The 27,447-nt window shown below is 43.1% G+C and overlaps 2 protein-coding genes across 2 annotated transcripts; one reads left to right on the top strand and one right to left on the bottom strand.

Moving 5' to 3' along the window:
* Nucleotides 1-3: 3 nt before the first annotated feature.
* rcc1l (RCC1 like) lies at nt 4-7,413 on the top strand. The gene is made up of 12 exons (XM_035625576.2): nt 4-191; nt 1,101-1,396; nt 2,076-2,205; nt 2,472-2,600; nt 3,092-3,158; nt 3,533-3,584; nt 3,673-3,757; nt 3,867-4,048; nt 4,901-4,988; nt 5,145-5,318; nt 5,469-5,554; nt 6,410-7,413. Exons 2-12 carry the CDS (start codon nt 1,112-1,114, stop codon nt 6,485-6,487), a joined length of 1,356 nt encoding a protein of 451 aa, XP_035481469.1. The 5' UTR covers nt 4-191; nt 1,101-1,111; the 3' UTR covers nt 6,488-7,413.
* Nucleotides 7,414-10,082: 2,669 nt separating this feature from the next.
* castor2 (cytosolic arginine sensor for mTORC1 subunit 2) lies at nt 10,083-26,627 on the bottom strand. The gene is made up of 9 exons (XM_035625577.2): nt 26,252-26,627; nt 21,921-21,991; nt 20,163-20,356; nt 18,192-18,324; nt 16,868-16,991; nt 14,651-14,761; nt 13,713-13,795; nt 13,484-13,578; nt 10,083-13,245 (listed from the first exon to the last, which is right to left on the bottom strand). The coding sequence occupies exons 1-9, from the start codon at nt 26,362-26,364 to the stop codon at nt 13,183-13,185; spliced, it is 987 nt and encodes a 328-aa protein (XP_035481470.2). The 5' UTR covers nt 26,365-26,627; the 3' UTR covers nt 10,083-13,182.
* Between the last annotated feature and the right edge of the window lie 820 nt (nt 26,628-27,447).

Below are 27,447 nucleotides of genomic sequence, written 5' to 3'. Positions count from 1 at the left end.
GAATGGGGACTGCAGCGGGATAGTTCTCCACTTCCGGAGTTAGCTCAGTGTAACGTAAATAAACGCGTAGCAGTGACATTGAAACACATTTGTACAGTTCCGGCTGGTTCGTCTCAGCTCGTGTGTATTTAACGGTTTGTTCTTCAGCCCGTGAAACACACAACAACACCGCGGTCGAGCGGGAAGCGGAGGTGAGTCCAGCGATCGGCGGCTGCATGTGGTAGAAAAGAACACAAGGAGAAACTGAATTCACATTACCGGCAATTTAATGTTCAACTTAGTATTGTCAAAATATTTGTTCAGGTAGGACATTGTTTATTAACTTGAACGGATGATTAGGACCCCTTCTCCAATTCGGCATTCACCAGACACACATAAGACTAAGTTATTCAAGGGTAATTTCAAGCTCTAGCTGTCCTGTCACTTGCATTTCCCGTATGTCGGCAGCTATTAGCTAGTCCGCGTTAGCGAGCGTACACTTGTTCATTTACGACATTAGTGATCTTCAGTTAAAACTGTAGAGCTGCTTAGCGGGTTGGCTCTACGCCGAATGTATCCACAGACTCTAAGGATTCTCTGGTGTCTTCAGATTCTCCAATTATTTTATGTTTAGTGTTCGTAATACTAAGAAAACGTTAAGTTGACAGGTTAACGAATAGAGTTTGGAGTCGTTAACCTGTCCTCGTATTAACAGAACGTCTAATGTCTTACAAACGTAAATTCATTCATTTAAACAGACCGTTTTTTTCCTTGTTACACTATATACATGTTTATTTGTAAAATGTGTTATTTATGTCTATTGTTGTAATTTTTACAACTTAATTTAATTGAAACCAAATTGTTTGAAAGTTAATAATTGATAGTGTCGTTTATTTTTATATATTTCAAGTTAAAATATCATAATAATGTCTTTATTTTATTCAATTCTATTCTATTCAGTTTACTTCGTATATTGCCAAATCACAACATTACAATTATGTTGTTATTAGTAGGAATTATAATAATAATAATAATAATAATAATAATAATAATAACAGTGGCAGCTCTTTTATGAAAGTTGAAACATTATAGAGGAACTGAACCAGTTATTTTCTCATCAGTTGTCCACAGGATGGCGTTTCCCCGTGTGCGTCCGAGCTGTCGACACTTGGCCGCGGGGCTTCGGCTCTGCGGTTATGCGACCGTCAGTAAAGCCTCCGGTCCTCGGGAGAAGAGCAGCAGTGATCCGGTGTTCCAGTACGTCGGCCGGCACAGGAAACCCAACCACAAGGTGTTCGTGTGGGGCTTCAGCTTCACCGGGGCCCTGGGCCTCCCCAGCTTCGTGGTGCCGGACAGCGGCAGTAAGAAGCCCAGGAAGTACCAGCTCACCCCTTACCGCCTGGAGACGGCAGCGCAGGTAAAGAAACAAACAAAAAAATCATCTCTGGAATAAAAACTGCTGCGTCAAATTTCATATTCATATTCACAATCTGCACAGTCTGAGTTACTCTCACTAACTGAGACAAACACAATATACTATATTTTTTAAATGCAAAGTACTGATACCGTTAAAAAAAAGTATAATATTTCACCCACAATGCCAGATTTTATTTTGCATTTTAATCAGGGACCATATGAAAAAGAAATTAATAAAAAAAAACATTAAGAATTAAAATATCACATTAGAGGCTTTTATGTCTACATGATTTCATATGTTGCCTCGCAGACACATTGTCAAGACACGATAGCTTAGAAAGTGTGTTATTGATTAATTTACTGATAAATATTTGATCAATACTGGTATTATTCTTATTCATTGTTTGGCTGCTGCGGCTGCTGATGGACGTCACATGACCTTGAGCAATGAACCAGGTCCAGTCATTTTAACAATTCCGTCAGAAACTATAAACTTATTAATATGACAGAGGAAAGTATTTTATTTCCAGAACATCTGATTCTTATTGATGAGGATAAGTTTACTCTTATCAACTTATTGGAATGAACACATTGGTTTGAAACAGCATCACGAGATCTTCCATCTTCCACGTCCACATTATAGACCGTTGTTATTATGATGACTCTTCACTCTGTTGCAGATCTCTTCTGCCGCCTGCGGCTACGGCTTCACTCTCATCTCCTCCTCCACCAAGGACGCGTCCAAGCTGTGGGCCATGGGCCTGAACAAGGACTCTCAGCTGGGCTTCCAGCGCACGCAGGACAGCCGCCGTAAGACACCTACGACCAGGGATGCTGCTTCTCTCTGCTCCGATTAATTTAGCTTCAGAACTTTGTACGTTAAAGCTGCACCAGTAAAAATGAACAATGGATTCGAGCTTCCTCTGCTGCCCCCAAGTGGCCAAAAATCAGTGTATAGGAAGGGACCGGGGCAGACCTTCCTCTGGCTCTGATGGAGATCAGAGAGATTTTGAGACATAAACCCTTTTAATGACAACAGCACGTGTCCTGCCTCCTTTCTCACTTCCTGTCCGCAGATAAGAGTTACGACTACGTGTTGGAGCCGTCGCCGGTGGCTCTGCCTCTCGCCGAGCCTCTGCAGACCCGAGTGGTTCAGGTGGCGTGTGGCCGGGCTCACTCCCTGGTGCTCACCGATCGAGAGGGAGGTAAGAGACTGCGGCGCCGCAGAGATTCTGTAACTTTTGAGTTGCCTTTCTTTTTAGCGTACATCATTTTTTGACCTTTCCTCGAAGCACCTCGCACTGAAAATCAGTGAAATTCGGTATATTAGCATACAGATGTTCCAAAAGCAACACTCGTTACGTTAATTAGTTTTTTGAAATTTTATGGAATTTTTTTTTTAAATCACCATTTAGATATTTGTCAAAGGTCCAGTGATGTTTAATCTTTGACGCACTTGCCCAGATGACTAACTGCAGTTTGGCCTGACAAAAGAAAAGAATGCGTGATTGGGGAATATGATTTGTATCCTGACAAACTTCAAACGTTTGTTAGTTGTTTCTCAGACTCTGTTGTTTTTCCATGTGTCGAATTGTAATCCCATTGAAAACCAAACACAAAAAGAAAAATCCATAAACAAGGCTTCACATGAATATAAATATAACCATATTTGACTGCTGTGTTTTTCTCTCCCTAGTTTTCAGTATGGGCAACAACGCGTACGGTCAGTGTGGGAGGCGGATAGTGGAAGACGAAGTCTACAGGTTTGTCCCGAAGCACATTGCACAGAACAGCAGTGGTTTTCAAGATCTCACTGATCTGGGAGTTTGTTTGATAAGTCTTTAGTTTTTTTGGGGATGTTTCAAGACCTCAGTCACAACATCCGCAGATCTTAAGCTCCCAATTTGAAGTTGCTCGTGTGAAATCTGTCGGAGGAGAGTTCGTTAAAGTACGATGATGCGAAAATGTCCAAAAATTGTGCGCCAGATTTACACGCTCAATTCAAAATGGCCGACTTCCTGTTGGTCGGCGAGTTACGTTCTTTTGCCAAACGAGCAGGATGTTAAAGGACGGATGTGACCCGCTCTCGTCCTCGACTGACGGAGCGGTTGTTCTCTTTTGTCTCGTGTTCAAACAGCGGCAGTCACATGATTCACAGGATCCGAGGCTTCGACAGCAGCGTCGTCCAGGTGAGCGCAGGAGTGTGTGTGTGTGTGTGTGTTCGTAGATATTGTTTTTAATCATTCACGCGGGATCTGATCAGCGCTTCTCGTACAGGTGGCGTGCGGGCAGGACCACAGCCTCTTCCTCACCGAGACGGGGAAAGTGTTTGCGTGTGGATGGGGCGCAGACGGACAGACGGGTCGGTGCATTCACTGGAACAGCCACACATTATTTCATATTAAAAACCTTACACATGGTATTTATTCTGAGGTTTGTGACGGAGAACGAGCCCTTGTCGTCTCTGCCAGGTCTGGGTCACCACGCCGTCAGCTCCAGTGCGGTGGAAGTGGGCGGCGACCTGGCCGGCGTGCAGGTGCAGCAGGTCAACACGTACGGAGACTGCAGCCTGGCCGTGTCCACGGACGGGCAGCTGTTCGGGTGGGGCAACTCTGAGTACCGGCAGCTGTCCTCGGTCACGGAGGCCACGCAGGTGAGGGGAGCTGTCGCCCACGAGCAGCCGGTAGACGTGTCGACCGCGGTGACTCCTGGAACGTTTTGAATTCTGTGCAGCCGCCGAAATAGTTGTTTTACTGTTTTACTGAAGGCTGCTTGACGGTTCTGTCGGTTTCTATTTCCACCCGTCAGTCATCTGTCGTCAGGCGGATCAGTTCACAGCAGCCGCCAGTCAAATACTCAAGCTATTATATGTCAACATTTTGATGCCGAGGAGGCGGCGGAGGAAAAGGACGAAATAATTAGCTGTACATTCGTTTCTTATCTGAAAAAAATTCTCAATGTTTTTCTTTAGATCTTTTTTTCGACATGGATTAATTTATCAAGGAAAAAACAAATTCAAGTTCAAGCGTCAGCCCGCCGTGACGTCGCCCGTTGGTTTGTGAGCTGTCGATTTTGATTTTGACCGGCGCCGTCTTGGTTTTTTAAACCAGACGTAGAATTGGGGGTGGGGCCTGACTGAGAGCTCGCCCACTACGCGCCCCGACCTACACCGGCAACCGACTGGGTGTCAATCACACCGCCTCAACGCTGCGGTGCTTTATCGTGTATTTGAATCAAAATGAGAAAACATAATTCACAAAATGAAGACTTGAAACTAGAGATTCAACCATAAACTCCTCAGGAAAAATGTTTACTGACGTTATGAATCAAGTGAGAAGTAGAGTCGTTTTCTAATATAGTCGCCCTCTGCTGGTCAGTACAGAGAATACAGGCTTCAGGCACATTTTCTGGACCCAGTGACTATGTCCTTCACACTCTCTCTCTCTCTCTCTCTCTCTCTCTCTCTCTAAACTCATGTTTATCTTTTATCTTAACGATTTTTCAGATCAACTCTCCTCGACGTCTTCCTCTGGAAGGCTGCGGACACGTGGTCCAGGCGGCGTGCGGCGGGACGCAGGTGGCCGTTCTCAACGGTCAGTTTGCACCGACGCACGTGACGAGACGGTTTAGATCTCGTGTCTACACGATCAAGACAGCTCTGGCTTCTCATGTTTCTTCAGTTGTTTATATTGTTTATTAATATCTCATTCTGATCTGTGTGTCTCTTGTCTTTTCTTTTTCTTTTCCAGAGAAAGGAGAGGTGTTTGTGTGGGGATATGGAATTCTTGGAAAAGGCCCAAACCTGTCGGAGTCGTCGACCCCGGAGAAGATTCCCCCCTCGCTGTTCGGACGCTCCGAGTTCAACCCCTCGGTCGCCGTCACCAGGATCAGGTGCGGCCTCAACCACTTCGCTGCAGTGACGGGTAAGAATGGTTTTTGTGTTTGTAGTGAGACAGTTGTCATCTTAATTTTTCCATCATACTCTGTGTTACTCAGACACGATGGTTCCGCAGCTGCTCGGCGGGCGCTCGGCCCCGCGGCGTTGACTTCTGATGTTTTCTTTGCGTTTGCAGATCGAGGCGAGCTCTTCGTCTGGGGGAAGAATGTGAGAGGCTGTTTGGGCATCGGCAGCAGAGACGACCAGTACTTCCCGTGGAGAGTAAGTCGACACCGCGTCAATATTTTTCTTGCAAACAAAGAGTCAAATGTGCAGTCGATGGACAGCGAAGAGGAACAAAGCGCACTGGTTTTTTTTGAGCCTGGAAGTTTTTTTTTCAATGACTTTTTTGAAATTAAAGTTTGTGTGGTTGCTTAAGAAAAAATTACAAACTCACGAATAAATTTAATAAAGACAGAGAGGTAAAATGGAGCCTGGCTGATTCTGATTAGGGAGTAAAACATTGTCCATATATACATCGGCCACTTATGTATATATATTCGAAAAAATTGTCAATGATTCCTAAGATGTCGTTGGCAAACCATCACGACAATTTTATTTTTTGAGGCTTGATATTTTACAGTTTAACCTTAAACTTAAAAAAGTAAATAAATAATAACTAATTCTACTTAATTAGGAAAACGTACATATGCACTAATATCAACAGCACATGTGTATTTCTGCACGTGGAGTGAAACGGTGGAATATTTCTTTGGACAATGATTTAAAATTTTGCTCAAATATTTTTTCAATTAAAGAAAAAATTCACAAAGAAAAAATATAATGAAATGGACGTATTGAGAAAAATTTGTGCTAAGTTATGATGATTTATATTGAAAAATGTATAATTGATTTGTCATCTGATTTGTTAAAAGAAAAGAAATTCTAAAAAAAAGGATTGAATTTTTATAGGTGTAATCTTTAGTTTTGTAAAATATATTTTGGATAACACTGAAAAGAACGAAATAAATTATTATGACAAGAGAATGAAACACAATTACAACCACATATTTATTTGACTGTACATGTTGCTAAATCTGGACTGTGTCGTGTTCGTCTGTGTCATCGTTCTCCCAGGTGACTGTGCCGGGGCAAGTGGTGGATGTAGCATGTGGCGTTGACCACATGGTGGCGCTGGTGAAGTCCCTCCTGTGAGCTCGCCTCGTCCGTCCCCAGCGGTGGATGAAAAGGTCGTCGCTCGTTTGGCCGGTCGCCTCAGGGAGCAGAATCTGGAGCCATGAAACCAGCTGCTCTCCACAGGCGACGCCCCCTCGCGTCCCTCGCGTCCCGCGGTGACGTCGGGCGGCGAGCGGAGCGTCACCGACGCGGTTCACCCCGTCCTGCTGCCCCGAAAAAAAGAAAGAGAAAAGAAATGAAGAGGTGTTCGCTGGTCGCAGCTTCTTCGTTTTTACAAGATCAAAACCTTGGAAGGTTGTCGGACAGAACGAGGCGTTTGAAGACGTCCGTTTCATGGACTAAACTGCAGATTAAACGACCATGAACAATATTATCTATGTCAACATAATTTACAGCGATCGGCGGCAACATTAAAACATTTAAGCATCATGTGAAAACAAATGTATTTATATAAATATACGGTTTTCCTGGAAGGGACTCCACGAGGCTCTAATTCAAACTGGTTCAATTACAGTGTAATATTATTATTATATATTATATATTATTATTATATTATTCCTGGACGACATAAAAAAATCGCCTGAAAGTTCCGTCGTCTAAAACGCATCAAGCTGCTGTAATTTGAACAAGCTCATTATGTTCGTCATTATTCTTTTGGGGCCGTGATTAAGAGACATTTTGTGGTATCGGTCGTTATTCAGTGTTTTGCACTCTTAGTGCAAAGGCAGAATCACTTTGCGTCTAAAGAGTAGAATTTGACTTGTTCACATTAAAAATCCAGCCACTGCAAATTCCAAAAGCACTTTTACCAAATACCAACTCGTTGCTGTTACATTGAGTCTTTTCATCGGAGGCTTTGCGGCTCTGCTGAGCGGAAATGCACAATTTGTCCCACAGGCAAAGCATCAACCCACATGAATAATAAATTAATATTTACCTTTGTGTTCCTTTAGTCCGATCTCGTTCCCTTCAAGAAGTTCAATTCATTTTATTTGCATGAATATTTCGTCTCGAGGCACTTTGATGACAAAGTTGAGATATTAAAGAGAAAGTTGCAGAGGAGCTGCAACGTAATCGTTAATAATCATAAATCGTCTCCTCATCGTCTCTTTGGACTGAACTTGACCGTGACCGCACTGATGATTTCCCGCCGTTTGATTCCTGCGGTGCAGCGGATGGAGCGGAAGTCGGCGTGGGATGTTTTCCTCCGGGCCGTTCATCACCGTGACGACTCCAGGGGAAACCCCCGAGAGAATGCGGATTATGTATTTACGACGAAGAAGTCGCCTCGTGGAGACGACGAGGTTTAACGTTCAAGCGCGTCGTCAATTTTAACGAGCAACTTCTTTTGCCCATATTTTCTGGAAAAAAAAAGTTACAGTACATTCGGATGGAGACGTGGCCACCGTCTCCTGCTCTGTCGTCATGGAGATGGGCGCATTGTTAATGCCAACTTTGATACTTGATCTCTACGGAAGCGCTGAACTGCCACGGTGGATATAAAAATATATGGTTTATTACGACATATTTTTCCCGTCATAACGAGAAAGTTTCATGTTGCCTAAAACGTGATTATGTTCTCGTCAAAATGAAATAATTTTCTCGCTCGAACGTCATAAATCTTCTCGTCAAAACGAGATCTGTCGCACGTCGTTTAAGAAAAATCGACTCGCTTCCTATAATGTTTGGCGACACATTTCTTCCGGTAGATTTCGACTTGTCTCTCCGTCCTCGGCCTCCAACTCTCCCAGACGAGATGCAAACGACGCGTGACGGATCTCCTTTTAACACGAAACTTTCTTGTTGTAGCGAGAATCATTTTTTATTTCCACTGGGGCAGTTCAGCGCCTCCGTAGAATTTCCATGTTAAAAGTTAAAGGGGCAGTTCGGTGATTTTGAAGTGGGGTTCCATGAGTAACTTATGCATAGTTAATATTTGACTTTGTGGAGACGGTGATCAGCGATGACATTTAACGGAGTTTGGAGGAGAAGTGGAAGTAGCGTGAGTCTGAAATGTAACGTTAAATGACCTCGCTGATCTCCATGAGGTCACGTATTAACTATGCATAAGTAGCTCATACAACCCCATCACTGAACTGTCCCTTTGGAGTGACCACTGAGTGAACTCCAACCTGTGGTGGAGGCATCGCGACGGACACTTGCAGCTGCAGCAAGCAACGTGATGTGTTGTCGCTGGAACGTCTTGCAGCTTTGATATGCAGGAGTCTTGTAATGTGACACCGGTGGGCGGCGCCAACGCGATTGTGACACGCGCCGTTGTCGTCGACAATGTGTGGATGAAGCCACTTTTCACTGCGGCTGCGAGCGGGAGGCGAGGAGGCGACCGACTAGGCCTCTGCTTGACGAGAAGAGTTGAACTGCGGCGGGGGGGATGGAGGGGGGGGGGGGGGGGGGGTTACATAAGGAGAAAGATGATCACGAAGAGGGGACAACACTAACATACCACGTCTGCTCCTTTAACCCCTCAGCTGGAGCATCCCCCCGTCCTCCTCCTCCTCCTCCTCCCTGAAGTGAGCCGAGCCACAAAGACCCGACTGTTCCCTTCGCTTTGTTGACTCAGGTCAAATAATACCGACAGCTGATACACCTGTCGCCCCCCCCGCTGTCCGCCACTGGACTCTGCATCGTCCGACAGAGTCCAGTCCAGTGGCGGACACAAAAGGCAGGTGCCTGCATCAGTGGACTCAACACACTCTGGGGTTTTTGCAGCCGCGGCCTCACTTGGCCAGCAGCTTACGGCTGATGATAGCTAAAGATATTGTTATAAACATTGTATAAACATATTGTAGGGCTTCAACTAACCATCAGTTCATATTTTCTCAATTAATCAATTAGTTGTTTTGGTCCAAAAAATGGTGAAACATGTCCATCGTGTTTCCCCGAAACTCCAAGAAGATGTTCTGTTTTGTCCGCAGAGATATTCAGTTCACTGTCACAGAGGAGCAGAGAAACCAGAGAATATTCACATGTAAGAAGCTGAAATCTTCTGAAATTCTTCATAGAAACGACTTGAACCGATTAATCGATTATCAAAATAGTTGGCGATTCATTTTGTAGTGGATTACTAATCGATCGACTGTTGCAGCTCTAATATATTTATCATCATAAAGCCATAACCAGAGTATGACTCTTTACTGCGGCAGAAGAAAAGAAAGAAAGGCCTCGAGGCTTGTTTTAAAATAAAATATAAAAACTCTGCAATCTTTGGGCAACAACACACGATATCTGACGAGCGGCATATGACACGTTCTGAAACAACCCCTGGGGACCAGGAATGTTTAACTTTACAAATCAAATTGATTTTCTTTTTTTAAGAGAACTTCTCACGATTGGCAAAATGTTAATGAAGTGTTTTGGTTGTTTGTTTTTTTGGTTTACAGTAAATCTGTGTTCCCGTCGATTTGTTTTCTGGAACCAATACATTCTTCATTTTCGAGAGGCGAAGACGACGAACGCTGACCCGCTTTAAATCAAACAGCATCAATACGAGTAGAACATCACAGAGAATGCATGGAGATGTCACCACTCTGTTGATGAGAGATCTGGATCAAAGAAGGACGGCGAGTAAAAGACAAAGACAGCAACAAGAAACTGAAGCTCAAAAAATGAAAAGCTTGTTTATTTTGTTTTTTTCCACACGAGAAGCTCCAACTGAAAAGCTCGAGACGTTTTTCCTTGAAATGGAATCAGAAGAAATGTCACCTCCTCACGTATTAACACTGATAAATACAAGGTCTTTTCTACTAATCGTGAACTGATCAGAAGAACCGGCGGCTGTTAGGCGTCACACAAAGAACGAGGAAAGAAATAATAATAATAATAATAAAATAATCACCAAATGCTTTAAAGACCAACAGAAATCTCCCCGTCTGGACAGAATCTCTCTGAAGTCGACGGCCCTTCCCCGTTTTTTTTTCACATCATGACAGCAGGCCTGTGGGGGGCGGGGCCTGTGTTAAAGTGCAGACTGGGGGGCGGGGGAAGGGGCGGGGCTAGCTTCACCTTCAACACCTCCACGTTCTGTCCACCGGGGGCTCGGAGAGGGAGACGTCCCCCCCCCCCCGGCGTGAACCGTAGCTTACGCTTCGCACGTGTCATCGTTGAAGTACAGTAAATTCATCGGCATACTTCAGATTGCAGACATCATCCTCAGGTCTGATGCACTGCGGCTTCGCGCCGTGAGCAACGTGATCGATACAGTCGCCGGGAAACACACGTTCGGCAGAGGCTGAACTTTGACTGTGCGATCGGCCATAGAAAAGACTAAACACAAAATCAAAGCTCTGACTTAGTGTTAATTATTTATTGACGGACAACTTTGTCCTTTTCCACGGGAAAGTCGCGGACGCCACGCGGACGCCACGCGAATGTCCATTTCAACACTTCCGCTTGTGCCGAGAGGAATCAAACAAAACACAACGTACTGATCTGTTTAGTGTAGAGACTCCTGTCGTTGTATCGTATGTAACTGTGGACCAGGCCAGGCTACCGTTCACCCCCGGGGCCATTTTGTTTTTAATGCTAAGCTAAGCTAAGTCAATCACTTCCTGGCTCCGGCTGCAAAGGGAACGCGCGGACGTGACGGTGGCATCAGTCCTCTCGATAAGAAAGGGAATAAATACATATATATATATTTTATAATATCTTATAGCAACTTATATCACACCTTCTTCATCCTTTATCCGTTAACTATGAGCAGCCAATAATGAGCTCTGACGTCGGACGGCAACTGAGGATAATTTGTATTGATCATTTGTTTTAAACCTTTTGCATCTGCGGCATATTCATCTAATTTCTATGCTTTTTTATTTTACCTACATTTTTTCATTACACTAACATTTAAATATGATTGTGACTTTTCTTTACACTTATTTCATCGTGTGAAACCACTTTGACTTTCGTCTCTTCCTCCGCCGCTTTAATCGAAACTTTTGAAAAATGATAAAACAAACAAACAGCTTAGTGGTTTTGACGACTAAACGTGCGAGTGCCTGAAGAACGTTGTTCAGTGTAGTGACTTATTTATATAATGTATTTAAAGATTAATTAGTGAAATATAAGAGAAGACAAAAGAGGCTACAGCTGTTTTGTGTGACTGTTGTTCTTCGTTAAAGAGGACTGAAATTGTACGAACTGAAAAGTTTGCTCAGTTTGAATCTGCGATGTGGACGTTAAAGATGGCGGCGGCTGATTTCGTAGTGGTCGCTAACGTATTCAGTGCAGTGTGACAGTAGCATCATCATCTTAGTGTCGGAAGGTTTAAGTGATGGAGAGCAGCAGCAGCTGCGAGTTTGCAGATGTGCAGATCAGAACGAAGTCCGAGACGACTTGAGTATTAAATCAGTAATGTAGTGACGGTGAGTCCTGAGTGCTGTGTGATCCTCTCACGAGCTGGACTCTTATTTTCTATTGTATGAAATTATACATTGAATAAACTAATCAGACTCTCGAGTGCAAATCCGACGCCGTTGATTAATGTCGCAGAAAGTGTGCGCGCCCGTTTAACGCTGCTTCTACACCAAACGCAACGTGTCGATTAAACGCAACCCAAGAAGATCCGTCCGTTCTTCGATCGGACGCGGCGGCGGGAGGATCTCAACGCTACAGTAACTGGTTTCTCTCCTTTGTTTCCTTGCATCATACAAACATTTTGCTAGATTTCAACTCAAGTGAATGACAGATAATCCCGCGTCTTTGTCTTGTAACCTCATTGCACGAAGAAATTCCCGCCGTGTTTGGCGTGAGCCCGCCATAAGAATCAATTAAAAAAAATCAATTATAGATTCAAATAACATGAAAATATCTGTTTTAAAAACTTCTCTTTCCCCCGGCTGATTGTGTGTGACCCGCTGACCGGGGCTGCTCACAGCGCGAATGCATACAACTCATCAAAGATGAATTCCGCATAAAGATTCGGTGGAGTCACTTCATGTTTCACCAGAACCGAGCATCGGAATTCCCCGTGCGATTAAAACCTGTTGAACATCTGATAAAAGCAACAACAAAAAAACAACGACGACAAACCATATGTTACTCGACCAGGCTCGTCTGTCGTCACCGACTGTCTCCGAAAAGTGTCTCCTTCAATTGCACATGAGTAGTATTTTGACAAAAGGCATCAGTTCAGTCATTCAAACATCTTGGCACTGAGAAAATGACCTGTGGGGGGGAAAACAAAAAAAAACAAAATCCAAAGCAAAAAGAAAAAGAAATGGAGCGCTTGAGAGATATATATATATATATATATATGTATATATATATATATCTTTCTTTTTTTTTCCAGAGTACATTCGTCATCCTACCATAAGAGGAATCATGTGACTAATACAGTATTGATGCTCACGGGGGTGGGGGGGGGTCGGGGAGTGGGAGGAAGAAGCAGCTTTAAGGAGGAAAAGAAACTGAAGTCTGGTGAACTAAAGCAACAACTACCAGAGCGGTGGGGAGAGGAGAGGTTGAGGGAAACTGATAGATGATCAAGTCACGAAGGTGATTCCCCATCACACTGTCACGCCCCCCCCGCCCGCCCCCCCCCAAAAAACTACAAACTAAAACTCCACCCTCACTCTGTGCTTAGACCTCGTCCTTCTTTTCCGAGTCCGTCCACAGTCGACGGCTAAATAAGCTCTTGGCACCTTTTTGTGGACACGGCAAACGTTAGAGCGCAAAGTGACTTTGGAACTTTTCTTCCTTCACTGCGCCGCGCTCTCGGTCCGCAGAGCTCCGATCACGCTCTGGATGTTTTCTTCCGGAACCTGGAGGAAACACACAAGAGCCTTTTATCACCGCGCGACAGCAGCCGTGCCGATAATCGTCGGTTTTTAAAATAATTTTTCTTTTATTGAACGCCGTTATTAAAAATGTCTTGTTTTATCCAACCAGTGGTTTAAAAATATAAAATATAATAAGATATGCATATTAACTATGCATAAGTAACTCATACAACCCCACTTCAAAATCACTGAACTATCCCTTTAACTTCCTCTCTCTTACCAGGGCGTGGTCAAACTTGAAGGTGCTAATGTAGTAAGCTGGAATGTCAGCTGTTGCCAGTGGCTCTGATATCTGAGCCACGATGCCACACTCGTCTGCAGGAGAGAAAAAAACATCACAGATTGTTGAACTCGCTTGAACCGCTGTGATCGCCCCCCAAAATATCATCTATTGTCACATTTTAGGTAAATTTCTGCATTAAAAAAACCGACGACAACCCAAATCTCACCGAATCCTAAAGGTTGTCCCCCGATGCGGACCATTTTCCAAAGCTCACCAGAAGCGCTGGTGAAGAGGACGTTGTTTGGAAACCTTGAGAGGAAACAGAACAAATTGACGGTCACTACAGGAAGCGCGTTTTCTAAAATGCTGCGCGCGTGTTGTCGCGCGTTGATGAAGATGTTTTTTCTTAGTTTGCGTGTGTTCGGTCTATTTGCATGTGTTTTCCGAAGCTGCAGTGCAATGAGCGCTCGGGGCCACCGTAGGGTCGCGACCTTCAGCTTGTCCCTCGCTCTTAATGCGTTTCGCTGGCGTTTAACTCATGACAGTCACAGTTACCGCGTGGACGCGCGGCACGAGAAGCAAACTTCTTAATCGCCCGGCAACAGGAGCAGCAGGTAACTTCTGTCCCCGCTGTCCAACTCCCTGCACTTTGATAAGAGAGTAAAATGGGTGACCTATTCCTATAAGGCAACACATGAGGGTCTTACGTAAACGTGGGGACAACACTGACCTACATTGCTACATTGCACGAACACAATATGAACTTTTTAAAAAAAGATATAATGAAAGTTTGGTCCAATTATTGTTTTACAAGCCTCAAAGTCATAACTGACCCACATAGTGAGAGAGAGAGAGAGAGAGAGAGACCCCTCATTTAAGATGTGCTAATGGTGGAGCGACCACATGGGGTCTTGCAGCTGCTCAGGTGTTTTTCGTTCAAGCCTTTTCTGCTTAGTTAGAGAGTCGACTGTGAAAAAGAAGGGGGAGAATAAATGAGTCAGCCTGGAACCCGCTGTGGCGCCCAACCGCTCCGCTATCGCTTAGCAACAAACGAATCGCTCCCTTAAACAACAGTCATACATATTACGTCCCCCGCGTACGAAACAAGCGTGGTTCACGACCGCCTGCGTCACAAGGCGGGGTTCTTTCTTTCCTGTACTCCACCTTTGAGTTGTCTGTTCGTCCATGACCAGCGAGATGTAGCCCTCGATCAGGGAGAAGGAGAAGAAGCGGATGTGGTTGGAGTCGTCGCCGGAGGCTCCGGTCTCTTTCGTCCTGGGGAAATGGAAAGGACATCGCCCGGTCACCCGTCACCTGATTAGGACTCGTGGTTCAGATATCACATTTTTTTCCATGCACTGTGACCAACTGCACTTATGTCTTATTCACACTTAGCAAATTTTCAGCCTGGATTTTTCACTCGCCGGCAAATTTCAGAACTCGCCGATAAATAAAAGGACCCAGATTTGAGCCAAAGCGAGATGCTCGTCGTCGACACGCTGTCGATTTCGATTATTGTTTTATACACAAGAGCAGATGAAATAAACATAATTTTTCGTGTGTGGAGAGTTGAGTAAACTGGATCTCACTCTGTGTGAAAATTTGTACTGAAATTTGTGAATGGGTTCATATTTACAGAATTAAAAAAATGCAGAAAAGAGATGTACAATTTAAAAAAAAATGTGTTTATATGTTTAAGTTCTTTATATTTGGTTGTATTGTATAAACGTTGGTGTGATTGGACTGGTGATGCAGAAATAAATAAAAAATTCGTACCCTGTGACCAGCCACACTTATGTGTAGTTAATTTTCATCCCCAATTTTTCACTCGCTGGCAAATTGTAACCCGCCTATAAATAAAAGGACCAGATTTGAGCCAAATCTGAGGCAAAAATCGCTACGTGTGAATCAAGAGGCTCGTCGTCGACATTGTTGCCGATTTCGACTACATTGCTGGCGTGCTACGTATCTAGACAAATTATATTGGCCAATATTGTGGCAGCGTCTCAATCCGTGTGCGCGTAATCACATTTTAAAATCTGTACTAAGATTTGTGAATGTGTAAAATTAATCTGTAAATGTGAACTGAGATTTGAACACGTGCAGGAAACTTTAAATCCACTGTCGCCGGAGCCAAGCGCGATCTAAGCCTTTCACGGTCATATCAGTATCTTTGTTCATATTTTCCGATATGAAAATCTATTTGGCGAAATTTAAAAAATGCAGAAAAAATATGGGTTTTTTAAGTTCAATATATTTGGTTGTATTTGTGTTTTCTTTAGATTGAGAGTGATTTACAATCAAGTTTATGGTTAAACTACAAAACATCAAGCATCGGTTACATTACTTTGTCATAACAGTTTTAATGAAAATCTCTTGCGTGTTTTTTTTAATGACACGTATTGTTTTATACACAAGAGCAGGTAAGATAATGTGAACTCTTAATGAACCCTTATTTAATCGCAACAGGTAAAACAGCGGTGGGTCTCGGGAGCACGGACTGCGGGGGCATCTCCAAATGCGCCGCCTGCTACTTTTGTTCGGTGCAAAAGGGGTCTGGCTGAGGTGGAACACAGATCAATGATTACACTGTCAGCCAATCACAACGCCGGTCTTCACAGCACGGTGACGCATGGCAACGACAACAAGATGCTTCTCCAGGAAATCATCTTGTTGTTGTTGTTGATGATGGTGGTGCAAAGCGGCACGACCGGAACACACATAAACCACAAATCTGCAGCCAGAGGCAGATGGTGTGTTTAAAAAAAAATGAAAAAAAAGGGGGAGGGGAAGTAACTTATGCAACAGTGAAAGACATAAATGTCAACAAGATGTTGTTGTTGAAGCTGTTTACGTGAGCAGAGCAAATCCATTCTTATGTAAGTTTTAAACTCTGCTGGATCTGCTCTCAGAAGAGGATGAATTGTTAATTGTGAAATGTGACACCACAGCGTTTTTTTTAACCATCGTGCTTTTCGAGAAGAAAACACAATAAAGTTGGAAACATACTGTACAGGATTAATGAGCTGCTATAATGTGACATCTCCCGCATTAAACAACACAGTTAGAACCGCCTGGTGTCGTTTATCATGTGATCGGTGTAATGATTCTCTAAATCCAATTTTTTTTTTGGTTTTCCTTGAGATGTTAACAAAAATATGATGAACACATGAATGGATTTCTTTTATTCATCTTCCTTTGGGTGAAAACATTTCTCTCGGTCAAAATTCCTTCAACCAAAATTATGAAACATTTAAAAAAAAAAAAGAATCCTTGGTTTCATACAGTAAATACTTTCATTTTCTGCTCGGAGTTGCTGGTGCCTCAGTTTAAAAGGCCTTTGTGTTTTAGAAAAATAATATTGGACGAGCGGATTCTTACCCTCCGGAGTAAAACATGACGTCCATGAGCAGAGTGGCTACGGAGGGCAGAGTGTCTGGGTCCAGGCTGGTCACACAGAACATGTTGCTGGGACTGGATAGAGGGTGAATGATGGGACGGGGCACTGGAGGACAAAACAAACAAAGACAAAAGGAAGAAACTTTATGAAACGTCTATAAAAAGGCAATAAGGAACATTAAGTCTCGCTACATGTTTTTGCAAAGCCGCTGTGTTAAAGGTGGAGAATGAGCTTGACTTCAAGAGCAACTTGTACAAGAAGTGGAGCGTTCACACCAAGCGCAGCGCAACTTTTCATGCCGAATTTATAGCTGCCACAGTTAATCGATTAGTTATCGACTACTAAATTAATCTGCAATTATTTTGATAAATGATTAATTGGTTCAAGTAGTTTTTATTTTTTTTTTAAATCTCAAAATTCTCAGATTTCAGCTTCTTACATGTGAATATGTTCTGGTTTCTTTGCTCGTCTGTGACAGTGAACTGAAGATCTTTGGTGTGTGGACGAAATAAATCAATCAATCAATCAATCAATAAATAAATAAATAAATAAATGAATAACTTAGAGTTTTGGGGAACGCGATTGACATTTTTCAGCATTTTATCGACAGAACAACTAATCGATTAATCGAGAAAATAATCAAGAGATTAATTGATTATTAAAAGAATCGTTAGTTGCCGCCCTAGTCACAATTTATCGCGCATGTTTGGCCTGGATTATTTATGTTTATATTGTTCATGTATACAATCTCAATGCTAATTTGCTTTCGTGACACTGCGTCACGCAAAAATTTGTGTCTACTCGCGTCTTTACACCGACTTTGTACGTACTAATAATAATAATAAATTGCATTTGTAGAGCACTAATGTCATTGTGCGGATATTCTTCAACCATTATGGTGCGTTCACATACCAACTGCAAAGACTCGCGACATTCGCACACAAGTTGAAATTTTTGAACACAAGTGAAATATTCGCGTAACGCCATGTCCCGAAAGAGTGTTAGCGTTGGCATCACCGACGTCCACGTCTGTCAAGAGAACGGGCGGATATTTGTGGGTTGCGTTTGCCAGCGCCAGCAATGATCCCCCGGCCAACCAATGTGAAAATTCACTTTGCGTTTGGTGTGAACGCAGCATTTAAGTTTGAACTACTTCATTTCCTTTACCACTAGCCTTCTGGCTGTCCATTGGTTGAGGCTAAGGGGTCACGGAAGTGTTTGAATGTTTATGCTTTGAGTTTGAGTTTTTCAAACTCTTGCTTCTATACAGAAACAATTTCCCTCATGTAAACAATCACACCGTACCAAGTTTTGGCTTTACAAATCCATTGGTGACTCCCAGATTGTGCGCAGCAACCGTCTCCCCGTTGACGACCCGCAGCAGAGTGAATTCGGAAGACAGCGTGTGCATGACCATCGGCAGGTCTCGCTCTCGAACCTGACGACGACAAGACAAAATCCACAAAACAAGTGACGACATACAACTTCATAAAATGACGTCATCAAAATATGCATTGCGTTTGAGAAACCGTTGCATCGCCTTAACCTGAATATAATCTGTTTTTTAACCGAGTCTTTACCGCACTTTATCCGGTGTGTGTGTGCGTGTGCGTGTGTGTGTGTGTGTGTGTGTGTGTGTGTGTGTGTGGATATTGTGGCTCCGTCTAAATGAGTGCATTCATCATTTGGGTCAGGTTTTACTGCTTTATGTAACAAAAGAGCTGAACAGTAGGAAGGAAACAAACAACAACAACAACCCCACACATCTTAAGCTGCTCCGTCTCTTCGTCTGCTCCGGCCTGTAACACAACCCCGCTCAGTGTGAGACGAAGAAGACGGGCGGTGGGTGTTTTTTTTATCTGATACACCAATAATTAGGATGGTGGGAGGGAGCAGCCGGCCGTCGCGACAGGGAACCGGAGCGAGGGAATGATACCTGGAATTCCAGAAAAAAGGAGGCTGAGCTGCTGATCCCCTTTATGTAACAAGATTACCAGCGTCAAAACGCAGGGGGGGTTTTTTCCCTTCTTCTTTTTTCCATTTTCATAAAAATGCCGGAGCTGTTGGGCACAGCCTGTCTTTTTCAATAAAAAGTAAAAAAAGACTCCCTGTGGCAGAAAATGCTTCGGTATATAGCGGGGATTACTTCCTAAATCAAAAGGAAGTGAGGCTGCGGAAGGTTGCATCGTATCCAAGGTTATTGCTTTTTTCCATGTCGGGGCATTTGGACGTGAACAATCGTTGCATAATAGATTGAAAAAAGGTGACTTTTACAGCGTGTTGTGAACCCGAATCTCTTGAACACATACGACCACAGCTTGTGTTTAGTGCCACCTGCAAACACAAAACCATTTATCTGCGATTCATTAAATATGTTAACAACAATAACTAAGTATCGCTCTGTACAGTAGTGGGATTCACAGGAAACGATGAATGTACTGTATATAAACCAGCCTCACTGTTTGTAATTCTTATCTACAAGATTTTCCTGCCGCTGTCCCAGAGCTTCACATTAAAAGCGCTCATCCGGTGAAACCCAGCAAGGCTTTTATTGTGAAGCAGCTATAAGAAAATTCATTCATTTTATTTCATCCATTACACAGCAACACACAGACGGTGAACTTGTAACCACCATCACTGAAAGTGCACTGTGATTTTTATTATCTGTTTTTTATTCCATTATAGTGTTTTGCTTTTTAATGGTCTCTTCTGTCTTTGTCTTTTCTGTCCCATGTGATTGTTGTTAAAATGTACTTTACAAATAAACCTGCTTTTCAAACCCAACAGGATATAGTGAGACTAATAAAATTCCTTACAAGTATTTGTAATATTCAACTGATGTAATATTTGTGCCACTAAATGTTTTAATTGGTGGGTAATTTAGGTCTGTAGTGGTTGAGGAGAAAACCATGAATTTAGTTTTTTCAGTATTTAAAACTAGTCTGTGATGAACAAGTGCTGACTGGAAAGTATCAAAGGCTGTTATCAGATGTGTGATAGCTTGAGTGGGAGTGCGACCCGATGCGTATGAAATGGTATCGTCTGCGAAGAAATGAACACTGAAGTTTTGGTTGGGCAGAATCCTGTTATTTATGTATAAAGTAAACAGCACTGGTCCAAGGATCGACCCCTGTGGCACCCCGTTTCTGATGGCAGGCTTACTTGCCACACAGAGAGATAGTTTCAGGATCTGGTTCAACATGTGACCGGCGTGGTAGTGTCTGCTGTGCTCTGAGATCATGTTGCACCTACCGGAACGTCATCATCCCCACTCACCAGAATGAAGTCCGTCTGATACGTTGACAGCATGAACACGGAGATGTTGTGGTCGGCCAGCGGCGCAATGACCGACTTGGCGATTTTGGTGACGCCGATGGGCTGCGAGTTGGAGGCGTTGCCGCCCCCCGACACCACGTTGAGGGCCAACCACGTGGCGTCGGCGACGCTGATGTGCTCCGACTGCGGCAGCTCTGGGAACGGACAGAGAGAGAGAGGTGAAGTGGATTCCACATATCTGTCACACGGTTAAGTTATGATTTTGGCTCAACACACAAAAAGTACAACTCACAGTTGTATCTATAGTGAAACTATTGACTCGAGTCTTTGATGTTTGCAAGCTACAGTTTGGAATAAACAGAAAAAAAACTGGGGAAGTCAAAGTGAGCAATGAGCCGAGAGTAATGACTAAATCATGAGTACTACTTCCTGTTTTCCATCGTTTATACTGATGCTTTTGCTTCACTGAGACACTTGAGATCTATTTCTGATCATATTTCCTTCAACTGCCATTATAGAAAATACATTATTATTATTATTATTATTATTATTACTAAATTGATTACATCATCATCCTTATATTAGAGTCAATGGCAGAGCAGCAGCTCCAGACTTTAACTCTTTACTTCTGTTTGATGAGATAAAGTTAAAAAAAAACCAATTGATTCTAATAAGGGGTTTTACTTGTTGACGCAAAAATGCAAAACAAAAAAAAATAATTTATGTCTACATTTCATGTAAAAGAAAAAAATTCTAATTCAAGTTCTATATTTTTGGTTGTATTTGCATTTTCTTTTTATTTATATTGATTTATGATAAAAGTTTATGGTTAAAGTAAAAAAAATCACGCCTCAATTACATTTCTGTCATGTCATTTTCTTGATAACGACATCTTTGACAGATTAAAAAAAAATATATATATATATAATATATAATATATATATATATATATATATATATATATATATATATATATATATATATATATATATTATATATATATTATATACAAGAGTAGATTCAATATTTTTTGGTCAAAATAAAATAAGTAATTTAAAGGCTTTGACAAGTTGTTCTACCACTACTTTCTACTTCCGAGGATTATTAGTTGGTTACACGGGAAATTATTAGCAGGTTAATCGACAATGAAAAGAATCATTTGTTGCAAAGCAAATAAAGATTTGTAATAATATTCTAATAGCATTTTACTACCACAATCCTACAGCATCAACACTATCTTCAATATCAAACTTGACTTCAATGTACTTTAAATGGGCTGGATTGTGAAAATGATTGACATTGATTGGCAATATCAATATCTACAATAACTACTTGGCTCAATTATTTATCAATCCTTTATTTTCAGTCTCTTTTGGAAGTTAAGAAAATGTTTCATGGCTACGTTTGAATAGAAAACAGGCCCCAACACACTCGGAGTCAGTCACCAGTAGAAAAAAAAATACCTGAGTCAGTTACGCAACAAATAGCCTGTGGTCTCCAGGGTAACCGAGGAGGGGTCACCCTGGACGAGGGTGTGTAATGACACGGATTCACTCACTCAGCCAACCACGAAACCCAAGCGAGCAGGAGCTCGGCCTCACATCCATAATGACAAAGTGTGCTCAAACATTGACCGCCGAAGCAACGCAGGAACCGTCGAGAATCGGGAGAGATTACACAATGTGATCTTTTTTCTTGCCGGCCCCCGATCTACGGTTGCCACAGTGACGTTAAAAGATCCGCCGAAGCGAGGCCCACCTTTAAAGCCTTCCTCGTCGACGATGATGGTGTAGTCCTCCGGAGTCTCCGTCAAACTGAAAAACTTGCATCTGACAAAAAAAAAGGAGAGCGGACAGATCAACTTCACGAATTTATGACTTCATAAGAAAAGGTCCAAAGCTCGACTTCATCAGTCATGTCTCGGGTCAGTCCTGCTCCCTGAAGTGTTCACATCAAACTGTCTGTTTGCATAATTAAAGAGACAGATTCATATGAAAGATGAGCAGCGAGCAACAGTACACGTCTCCCTTATCATTTTATATTGAATATCAGGCTCATGTCAAAGTCCTCAATAAAGCACGTTGCTGCTCTGCTTCCAATATAAACCGCTCCAGAACAAAGCTGAGAGGAATCTCAATGACCAGCAGACATGTCTTTGATCTTGGTGATATTTCCTACTATAATTAATAAGATATATTTTCAGATTTACCAACAACATTTGGGCCTTTTTAAGCAGTTTTTTCCACAATATGGTTCCTGAATTAAATCATAAATGTAATTATCCTACATTTAATTTTATCTTATTAAAGTTCTTGTGCAGTGGTGTCCAGACAGAATTTGAAATTGGAGAGGTTTGGTTGGTTTTGTATTAACACATGTTCATATTTTTATTATCAGTATATTAAGATGGACGACATGACAGCTCCCCAAAAGTGAAGCCAAATCATCTGGATCGCCCCCTGGTGGCTGGCTGCAGTATAGGTCGTACTCCTCCATTTCAGCAGATGGGATTATGACCAAACCCAAAAAGAAAAATCAAACAATATGTCAAACAAAAAGGCAGTTTCTGTCAATTTTACTCAATATCGCCACCACGATCACTACTGCGCAGACTCTGGGTAGATTGGGATTGTCCTCCCTATCGTCTTTTTCCTATTTAGTATTCCTTGACCTCAATGGAAAACGCATATGAAGGTCCAGTGTACCTTTTGCTAAAAGAGAAAGGAAAGGAAGCATCGAAGCACTGAACAGCTCTTATCATGGCTGCCGATGAAATACTTCCGGGTCACTTCAAGATTTAGGAAACTTCCTAAGCCAATTTGACATTTCGACCAAATGGGTCCGAGTGACAACCCGAAACACAAGATGGCAGCACCTGTATCATTTTTATACTGCTGCAAGAAACGGAGACGTGTTGATCTTTATATTAGACTCTTTTGTAAAAAGATATCATTTCAGCAAGAGTACCAAAACACGAGTTTCACACTTCCCTAACTGTTTCTGTGTTCCTTATCGAATTAGGGCATCCATTTTGTAACAACCATCCTTTACTAAAAAAAAAACTGCCACACCAAACCAAGAAAAAGTTCAGAGACAGTATGGGATATTGTTTTATCAAAAGCAAAACCAGCTTGACATCATGTCCAGCAGACTTTTCTTTAGCACAGGAGAAAAAGCGGTGCCCTGGAAAAAGCCAGTGCACAACAACACTCCTGTGGTAATCACATTCTTTACAGGCCATGATGCTATTGAATGGTCGCACTTCGTACTTGGCTGAAAGGTGTGAAGAGCGACAGCGCAGTAACAGAAAGACTCTGGGCAAAGCTCTCCATGGAAACAGCAGCATTTTTCTCTTGGAATTAAATGAGCTGTCACCTTGACTCGCCGTCTGTTTTGTAGAGCGAAGACATTAGGGTGATAATCGCTGGATTTTTTTTTTTTTTGTCTTGTGCCTGAGCTGATAATACTCCTCTAATGACGATTGCGTCATTATGAGATTTACATAATGACACACTTTATTCTTCGACGAAACCTGTCCAGATTGGAAAATGAGACAGCAAATCACCGCAGAGGGTTCATTATGTTATCCATCCACTGAGAGGGAAGATCACCCAACATTTACTAGGGATTGTACGGTATCAAATCACAAGATCTGACAAAAACACGGAAAAAGACTCGGGACCAACTTCAGGAAAACATGAACTTACATTCTGTTGGTTTATTATCTGCTGAAGAACGGCAGAAAAGGCAGGGACCAAAATATACCCATGGCTTTAAGTATGAAAACGCATGGGAAGTTGGAATCCAACCACTCATGTCAAGACTCAGCAGTTTACCTACAGCTGAAGGGTGGAAGACACTCCGTCCACGGCAACAATCTGCACACTTTGGTCAGGGAGGACCGGTGGTTTGAAGGAGAGTGAAGGAGGCCGTCTACGTCAAAGTGGAGAAACTAACCCCTCCACAGGAGAGGAGGTCTACAACACCACTCCCCCTCCCACCTGAAATCCTGTCTTTCCGCCCTCCCCCAGGATGTTTAATAAACCCTTTCGCACTTGACCTCATGTAACTCAAAAACAACGCTCATTCACGGTTGACCTTGGGCGACTCCGACAATTCTTAACAACTGACACTACAACAGCCATGAACAACGATCATCAACAGCCTCGGTCAGGGTCACGCAAAGGTTCCTGTTCTTTCTGAAGAACTACCCCCACGCAGGGGGGGGGGGGGGGTATTTACATTGATGCTATGATCCTAATTGGTTTTAAAAGCAAAAACCACACATCATTCGTTTACTTCCTCACTTGAGCTGCTTTCAGTCTCGCACTGGATTCCTGACATTGTCCTGAATGCAAATTTTGCTCCGGAACTTTTTTCCGGAAGTTCTCCTGCCTGGCCCCCGGTCAAATCTCCAGATGACGTGAAAACAGTCGGAGAATCTCCAGAGGATAAACAGCGAGCGAGCGTGTTTGATGACACCTCCTTCATGATCGACCCAGACGCCTCAGAAATGTTCTGGAAAATTGTACCGATGGTGTGGCCTGGGAAGAACTCAATACATCCGGGCGCGGGTTCCAGGCGTTGGCAGAGGTTATGACCTCGGGTTAGGGTTTTGGACTGTTGGCTGATGAAAACAAGAAATCGAATGCTGCGTTCACAACGAACGCGACACAAATTTTCACGTTACTCGCGCGAGGAACGCAAATATTCAACCGCACACAAAGCGCTTGTGCTAACTGGGGCTAAAGCTGGTGTCAAACTGCAGGATGAAACAATAGAGTTTCATCCTCCATTGCTGACACAACGTCTGGACGTTTTTTTAATTTGACATTGTTACAAACCAGACAATTCGTCACGTTAACCATCGCAGTGGAGTTGGTCTTAGCGTAGTATTTATTCCAAAGGTTTAGCATTCGCAACTAGCCACGGTACGCGTCTGCCCGGCTCACCGTCGCACAGCTGACGTACCACCTTTGCGACACACCTGGCGTGGTGCATTCAAGTAAATCCGTACATATCACTACACAATTAATTATTGAGGGGTTTGTGTTTTCCGCCCAACGGTCATATTAGTTAAACCCAGAGGGGGGTGTAATTTTTGAGCACACGTCTTGTAATCAGTAATCTGTTTTATCAGTAACTCAGCACAGGGCTGATTACCAGGCCACTGCCACACTCGGGCTAATGACTGACTTTGACCTGTCGTAAATAACACAAGTCAGTGAAGTGACGTGAACCTTCATTTTGGCTTCACGGCCCAATATTAATAAATAAGACCGGAGGTGCGAGTGGAATGAAAAAGAAGAAGAGAACAGGTGTAAAGGGGCCTGTTTCTTCACGTCACAGCCTTAAGAGAGGAGATGTTTCCTGAAGGAAGGAGTGAACACACACTTCACTGTGCAGGACACAAGTTTGACTGGTTATGGTTATAATATTCCTGATAGACACACACACACACACACACACACACAGACAGAGACGCGCACTCACACTCACACCCACACGCACAGACACAAGCGCACACACACACACACACACACACACACAGAGAAACACACACACACACACACACAGTGAAACACACACACACACACACACAGAGAAACACACAGAAAGACACACACACACACACACAGAGAAACACACACACACACACACACACACACACACACACACACACACACACACACAGAAACACACACACACACACACACAGAAACACACACACACACACACACACAGAAACATAGAGGCACACACACAGAAACACACTCTCTCTCTCTCTCTCTCTCTCACTCACACACACACACACACACACACACCGGCTGGCGTCGGCCCAGAGCTACAGATGGGGACATGCAAAAAAACAAGGACAGGCCTGGAAACTGGTGGCAACAGACGTCAAACACACACACACGCGCGCGCGCGCGCGCACACACACACACACACACACACACACACACATCGCATCTTGTTTTTCTGAAGCACTAACACAAAGTACGGAAGCCCGGGCGGCCGCGTCAGTTCGCGGTGAGCGGCCGAGCAGCCGGCGAGGAGACGATGAAAGAAACGACTGCGTCACGCACCTGGTCCTGGAGGCCAGGAAGGCGAGCTTGACCAGCCCGTGCGTGCACACCTGGACGCCCTCCTTCTCGATGCTCGCCACTTTCAGCCGGTGCTCGAGAATGTGAAGCTCCATCTTCTGCGTCTCTTCTCATTTGCGGGAGCGAGTGCGGCGACGTAACCCCCCCGGACACGAACACCTCCGACACGTTAACCGAAGATGCATAAATACATAAACACACTCCCTCGCGCACGCATACTGTACAGACGCGCGCGCACACGCGGCGGCGTGTTTTGGGGTTTTTTTTTAAATAGAAGGAAAGAAAGAAAAGAGGGAGGAACGGAAGAGAGGTTAGAGGAAGAGGAAAAAAAGGAAAAAGCGACGGCGCTGCTGTCAACACAGGCGACGGAACCGCTCGCGTTTCCGCTCGTGGGTTTTTCAAAATAAAACACGAGTCAAGTCAAATTTGTTGTCAATTCAGACGTTCAGAGAAATTGAGAAAGAAAAAACCGTTTTGCTCGGACCCACGGTTCAATAGTACAAGAAAAAAAAAATAAGTTAAGTAATATATACAATGAATAAATTCTAAATAGTGCAAAAGTACGAGTAAGGCAAAACAACGCGGTGTAGAAAAACTAAAGAAATTGAAAATGTGCAATAGAAGGGAAATACTGTACAGTATGTGAAATATACAGGAAACTAAATAAATAGAATAAATTGAGAAATATAAAGGACATAGAGTGCAGATTGAATTTAATAATAGAATAGAATAAACTTTATTCATCCCGCTCTGGGAAATTCAATTGTCACAGCAGCACAGTATCACACAGGGTATAGAAAATACAGGAACAAACTATTTACAAAAAGCTATGTACATATATACAGAGTCCAGAGTTCTTGGAGGTCGAGGGGAGGGAGGGAGGGAGGGTGTTGAGTTTCCTGACAGCTTGACATAAGTATAAGATGGAACCGCTCAATATTTAAATTTATTTTAAAATGTAATGTAGAAAAACTACTTTTTATTTTGCAAGATTATACATTTTGAGAGACTTTTTTTCATTGGGTAATTTTTGTCATTTTCTGGCGGCATCTGGTGTTAGAATTGCAAACCGGAACCGACTGAGCGACCGACAGGGGAAACTTTATGGCGGCGCACCGCTGATTCCATTTCCAGTTTCCGGCAGCGTCTGAAAATTTTAGTTCAACAAGAAATGGGCA

This window comes from Scophthalmus maximus, chromosome 2 (genome assembly GCF_022379125.1).
Source record: "Scophthalmus maximus strain ysfricsl-2021 chromosome 2, ASM2237912v1, whole genome shotgun sequence".
Classification (NCBI taxonomy): Eukaryota; Metazoa; Chordata; class Actinopteri; order Pleuronectiformes; family Scophthalmidae; genus Scophthalmus; species Scophthalmus maximus.
This window is presented reverse-complemented; position numbering and strand designations above follow the sequence as displayed.

What these genes read in the sequence shown, in the direction of transcription:
- rcc1l (XM_035625576.2), top strand. Translation starts at nt 1,112, where the DNA reads ATGGCGTTTCCCCGTGTGCGTCCGAGCTGTCGACACTTGGCCGCGGGG. An exon ending in GCGCACGCAGGACAGCCGCC is followed by an intron (nt 2,206 to 2,471) that starts GTAAGACACCTA and finishes TCCTGTCCGCAG; the next exon opens with ATAAGAGTTACGACTACGTG. An exon ending in ACCAGTACTTCCCGTGGAGA is followed by an intron (nt 5,555 to 6,409) that starts GTAAGTCGACAC and finishes TCGTTCTCCCAG; the next exon opens with GTGACTGTGCCGGGGCAAGT.
- castor2 (XM_035625577.2), bottom strand. Translation starts at nt 26,364, where the DNA reads ATGGAGCTTCACATTCTCGAGCACCGGCTGAAAGTGGCGAGCATCGAG. An exon ending in TTCCTGGCCTCCAGGACCAG is followed by an intron (nt 21,992 to 26,251) that starts GTGCGTGACGCA and finishes TTTTTTTGTCAG; the next exon opens with ATGCAAGTTTTTCAGTTTGA. An exon ending in GTCATGTTTTACTCCGGAGG is followed by an intron (nt 14,762 to 16,867) that starts GTAAGAATCCGC and finishes CCATTTCCCCAG; the next exon opens with GACGAAAGAGACCGGAGCCT.